We start from the raw sequence: 6,000 nt of genomic DNA on the forward strand, positions 1-6,000 counted from the left end.
TCTCTTTGTGTAAATATTCAATGGAGCACTGACTGAAATGCTGGTTTCCCAGGAGAAGGGAGTACCCACAGGACTGCAGCATCTTTCTCGCTCTGCAGGTTCATGTATTTATATTTTAAAAGTGGTGAAATGGCTTCAGAAAGGGAGGCTGGTGGATCCTATTGACAGGATGTTCTCTTGCCCTAGGAAAAGGGGAATGTGGTTGATTGTTTTTGTCCACATCAGTGATTTTAAGGCATGGTGTTTATACCCTAATATGAATGCGGTAGCCATCAGGCATTAAATGCGAGCTCCTGTGCAAGTACAATACAATGTTTCTAAATGAAAACAATTAAGGTTCCTGGTAGCGGATGGTAAGTGGGGAAGCATGTTTTATTCCACCAGATTCTTATTAGGGGATGGAACTTATTCTCTGAACCCAGCATCTCAGCCTTTCCTATGAGCTGGTGTAAGTAGCCCAGAGTTTCTCTCTCCACAAAAATAACTCTTTCTCTGTTCTATATTTCTCTCAGGCTGAGTGTCTGGCTGAGGTCTCTGAGTGCTCCAAGCAGTAAGGATCTGAAAAACAGTCAAGAAGTTTTCAGAAGGAGCAAGAGGGGAAATGTTACTCTGGGTAGAATGTTACCTTAATCAAGTAACCTTAAGGAGTCACGTCCTTTGTAATGTGCTTCCGACGGCCCCGTGGCCAAGTTACGCACTGCTTACACCAATGTGGTGGGTGGTAAAATGGCGTTTAATTAACCTCGTGAGTCCCTTATATAGGGCTCCTATTTCATCTAATACATATGCATTACTGAGCATGGGAAGACCTATCGCGTTACAGCACGAGATCTCGCTGATGCCTAATACAACATTTCCCCCTCCCCATGCTCAATAAAGTCATGTCCCGTTACAACGCGAACGCTAGTCCTAAACCTAATATATAAAAATGTTAGTCTCCATATAAATCTAAAATATATAAGTTATCTAAAAAGTGAGGTAGACAAGCTACAATTCATGCAGAGGTAGGTAGTGCAATGTCTAATAATATTAGTGGTTTTCTAATTATTATATCCAAGGCATCTTGGGTTTATACAGTTCCTTCTTCTTCTTAAAGCTTATCATATATCCGTTGGCACTCCATTTTGTCATTAAATATTCTTTCTATCATACGCTGTAAACAACCCTGGATACATTGAAACACACAAGGTAGGCAAATCATTAAAGCTAAGAAAACTAAAATCCCTATAATTAATACTTTAAGAAACTGTTTAAGCCATGGGCCAATATTACCAAATAGTCCATCCAGCCAGCTGCCGAATGCATCATCAATTGCAATTTTCTTGGTATGCTCTTGCATCCACTCCAACTTCTTATGAATTGAATCACTGTGGTCGCTCAGATTGAAGCAGCACATCCCTTCAAAGTCCTTGCATCCGTGCCCTTAGGCCAGTAGCAGAAAGTCTATCGCAGCTCTGTTCTGGAGAACAGCATGTCTGATGTTATTAATGTCCATCAGGAGTTCCGACAAGACCATTGTGGTGACATTAGCTTCTTTCGCAGACCAACAAGCCAATCTCTCAATTTCTCTCAGCGCCTGGGCTGCAGCTACTCCTGGGGCTAAGATTGACGCAAAGATTCTGGCTGTGGGACCCCACAACTGAACCTCATCCCCACAATCCCGATCCAGATTTTTTATTGATCGTTTCTGGCGTTGCACTCGAACCATGCTTTTCATAACATTAATCACCGCAGAATGATTGGGAGCCAACAGTGTCAATTTTCCCAAATAACACGGACCCCCAACTGGATTCTTTGGTATCCCTTGCCAAGCTCTATCCCCACATATCAAGAATATACCCTTAGGAAGAGCTTTGGCTGTACCATTGCTCCATAATCCTTCCCCAGTCAAAGGTTCCTTCCGAGCACAACAACCAGAGCATGCTAGATTGTCAGGACCCCAATAGCATGAGATATTATAGTTGGACCCGTTAGGATGACGTACCACATGCTTCTGATTGTAAGAGAGCCAATTCCCACCCTCCTTTATGCAATGGTCTGCAAATGCATTCTCGGAGCCATCCCCGGAACAAGGACGAGAGAATCCCTCCACCCTTTCAGCAGAAAAACCACAATATGCCCCTGACAACCTATATGTGTCATATCGAATGGGGTTAACTAAAGTGAAAGTTTCGGATCCAATTCTTCTCTGTAATGGTGTCCTATTCCCAAGCAGGCCCTGCCATACCTTATGATTAGACAATTGACCCGGTGTCTTAAAACCCGAAAAATATAGACATCTAACTGGACGTTCCCACTTCTGAGTTTTCTTATTCCATGTTACATTACCGACTGATTGGGATCCAAGCAGCTGCAACTCTGGTGGATCCCATGGTAGGGAGGTATTCAAAGATCTAATAAGGCATGCAGACATTCTGGCCCAATGAGTGAAGTTAGACTCAAACGCCTTCATAAAGAAAACTGTGCTCACTGCATCTTTCTCGCATTTGTTCTTTCGCACATATCCGTTAAACTCCTCTGGGTCCCACCTGGGTACACCAATAAGGCATGTACTAAACGGTGATGAGGCTGACTGTAAACTCAGGCAGAAATCTTTCTGCCCAGTTCGATTAGACCATGTGACCCAAATATTTTCTGGTTGTGACATGAGATGAGCACCCTCTCCCCCTGTAACAAACACAAATACATAAAAACACACAACAAGCGATACAACAAATGTCCTTCTCGTAGGTACAAGCAGTGGTTCTTTATCTGTTCCTTTCTTCTTTCCTGAAGAGTCACTTCGCGGTTGCGGCTGGCGGGTTCCAATCGGGCTTCATGACCCAGCTTCCCGCAGGCTTGGCATTTTTTCTCTAACCTTATACCGTCTCTCTGGAGCTGTACACTGGTTCTTGTAATGACCTATCTGGCCACATTTAAAGCAGGGGTTCTTAGATTGATTATTTTGTGCGGTCATAACCGAAAGCCATGCCTTTGTCAGGCCATCACTGGGCAATGGTGTTGCTTGTTGTTTGTCCAGCACATACTTAATAATTTCACCCGGAGTCTCCAGATCATCAGGAGCCGCCCGAATGATATCTCTAATATTCTGATGAGACTTTTGCTTAAGACAATCTTTTATAACGGAAGATAATGCTTCCTTAGGTAGTTCTGATCCTTCTACTGCCTGTATCAATCGATTGGCAAATTCAGAGAATGTTTCTGAGGGACCCTGCTTTATCTCTGACCACGGGGAAACAGGTTCTGCTTTTCTTACAAAGTTTCTAAAAGCAGTAGAAGCCGCCCCCGTGGAGGCAAGTAATTCTCCCGGACGGAGGAGCCTAAGCTGCTTCTCTGCAGATCCAGCCAGATCTGCATCCGTTCCTAAAAGCCTCATTAAACTAGTTTTCGGATCTCCCTCCTTCCCATTCGCTGGGTGGTTCGGATCACAAGCAGTCTGTGCTACAACAGCCTTAAGTTGTACCGTCCACTCCTCCTTCCACACAGTAAACTGTACTGGTTCAAGGACAACTCTCATAAGGCTTTCAATATCATATGGCAGTAGGGGACCCGGGGCCATAAGAGCCTCAAAGGTACTCATAGTCATCGGGGACCTCAAGCCCTTTTTCTCAATTGCCTCTATAAACCGAGTCACTGCTTTCGCTTCCAAAGGCACCCAAACTGGTCCTTTCTTCTGGACGACTATCGGAAACACCGCCCAGTCCCGTTCCTTAAGCCCCAACCCTCTCATTGATTCACGGATAACCGACCAATCGGTGGGCTTGCGAGAATCCTCTCGCTCCTCCCTCCTCCGGGGAGACGCGACCAATTGGGTGGGGGTAGGCGGAACCTTTCGTTCCTCCTCTTTTTCCTCCCCCTTCTGGGGAGGCGGGACCGACAGGGCAGGGGTAGGCATTTCCTTTCTTTCCGTCCCTCTCTCCTCCCCCTTCTGGGGAAACGGGACCGGCAGGGTGGGGGCAGGCAATTCCTTTCTCTCCACCCCTCTCTCCTCCCCCTCCTCGGGAGATAAGACAAACGGGGTGGGGATAGGCAATTTTCTTTCCTCCGCTTTTTTCTCACCCTTCTCGGGACGAGATCCCTCCTCCGGAGGTGGGTCTGGGGGTGGCTCAACGCCTCCACGGCGCGCCTCCCCACACGACTCTCCCTCCCTCGGACAAATTCCATCCCCCTCAGGCGAGTAAAAGCTTTGCAAAGAGGGGTATAGGCGGGGATAATATGGTGGCGCCTCCCCAGATGACACAACTTCCGCCTTCTCTTCCGGAGTTGTTTCGGGCGCGGCCATGGCCATTGTGAAAACGGCCGGCGTGGCCGGCGCCATTTTGGGTGCAGAGTCGCCGCCAGAAAGCGATTCCTCCGCACCCCCCGGGACCCCGGACGTCCCAGTATCCAGACCAAAAACCCCAGTCGCGATGGCCTGGACTTGTTTCTCCTCCTTAGCGGCTTTAAGAGCACCCAGGACCAAACCCCAGGTTTTTAACTCCTCCGCTTTATACTCGTGCATTGCTCTATGGAGCATGGCAGCGGTGAAAGAATCCCACCGCTCCGAATCGAGCAGATTACTAGGGGAGGGTAAAATCTGCGCCACCTCCAAACAGGAGATGACGGCAGCTATATCCTTCTTAGAAGGAACATTTCTAACGCAGTGAGTTTTACAAACTCGTGATACTACCTTAATGACGGAATCCATTGTTTTTTCTGGTGCGCGACACCGTACGTCCTTGCACCCTTTGTATATACTCGAGACCTGTAGTCCCGCAGTCTTCCACGGTCCTCGTTTTCTTACGACCGAACCGCAGGTAGAACATCAGCTGCTTCAATTTCCGCCCACCGAGGCGCTTCTACGGGATCTAACCGTAGGACTTGCGTCCGCCACGCAGTTAGCCGTCGCACACTACCCCCAGGACGTGCCTCAGAGAGGGCACCAAATGTTACCTTAATCAAGTAACCTTAAGGAGTCACGTCCTTTGTAATGTGCTTCCGACGGCCCCGTGGCCAAGTTACGCACTGCTTACACCAATGTGGTGGGTGGTAAAATGGCGTTTAATTAACCTCGTGAGTCCCTTATATAGGGCTCCTATTTCATCTAATACATATGCATTACTGAGCATGGGAAGACCTATCGCGTTACAGCACGAGATCTCGCTGATGCCTAATACAACAGTAGAAGAAATGCACAGTGGACAGTAAGTAAGGCTGAGAGCACCCATGTAAGACATGGGTGCTCTTTCTTGCAGGTTTCGGATATAGCATTTCTCATCACGTCCTTTTAACTGCCCACGTTCCACAGTTCAGCTGTACGGATTTCTGCTTCGATAGGTTTTTAGAGCTTTTGGACAGTTATCTCCATTTGTGAGCATAAACATAACTCTACTGCTGAAGATAAATGGTGGGAATCAGGTAAAGATGGGAGCTGAGGGTGCAGCCCGCCAATACCCAAATGGGGAAGCTGGAATAGAGTCACTAATGGTCACCAGTGTCAACTACAGCCTGCAGACACTAGCCACTGTTGTAGCAATGGGGTAGCTTCAGTGTCAAGCTGGGAATCATTCCTGTCAGTGAGGTATGTAGCTGGGGTTGGACATACCAACAGCAAATCTCAGGAAAGGATGGGGTGTGAGGGTCCTGGCTTAAATACAGCTCCTCAGCAAAGGAAGGAGGGCCAAGCTCCTTGTTAGTTTCCAACAAAACATTTGTATTTATTTTTTTCCACATTTTCTGCTCTGTTATTAATGATTCCACTATCTCAACATTATCCTGCTCTGTTGCCAGGGTTTCTTCCCCTGAAGGTGACTGAAGCTAATCTGCCTGCTTTCCATGGGAACTGACTACGGCTGCCCATATGGACGATTAGGGTGTTCCAGCTGTGTGGGGGGTGTAATTTCCAGCTGTGGGGTGGTAGTAAACAGTTGGGGGTGGTAATTTCTCTAACTGCTCCAGCTACATTCACAGCATATGTCTATGCCCTGAGGACTTCCAGTGAACTAACTGTAGTATTTGCAG

The 6,000-nt window shown here is 47.2% G+C and overlaps 1 protein-coding gene across 1 annotated transcript; it reads right to left on the minus strand.

Moving 5' to 3' along the window:
• Positions 1–714: 714 nt before the first annotated feature.
• LOC140251732 (uncharacterized) lies at positions 715–4,946 on the minus strand. The gene is given in 2 exon segments (XM_072335795.1): positions 715–2,794; positions 2,858–4,946. Coding segments are annotated over 2 exon segments (3,534 nt in total). The 5' UTR covers positions 4,688–4,946; the 3' UTR covers positions 715–1,090.
• Positions 4,947–6,000: the final 1,054 nt, after the last annotated feature.

Source organism: Excalfactoria chinensis, chromosome 4 (assembly GCF_039878825.1).
Source record: "Excalfactoria chinensis isolate bCotChi1 chromosome 4, bCotChi1.hap2, whole genome shotgun sequence".
Lineage (NCBI taxonomy): Eukaryota > Metazoa > Chordata > Aves > Galliformes > Phasianidae > Excalfactoria > Excalfactoria chinensis.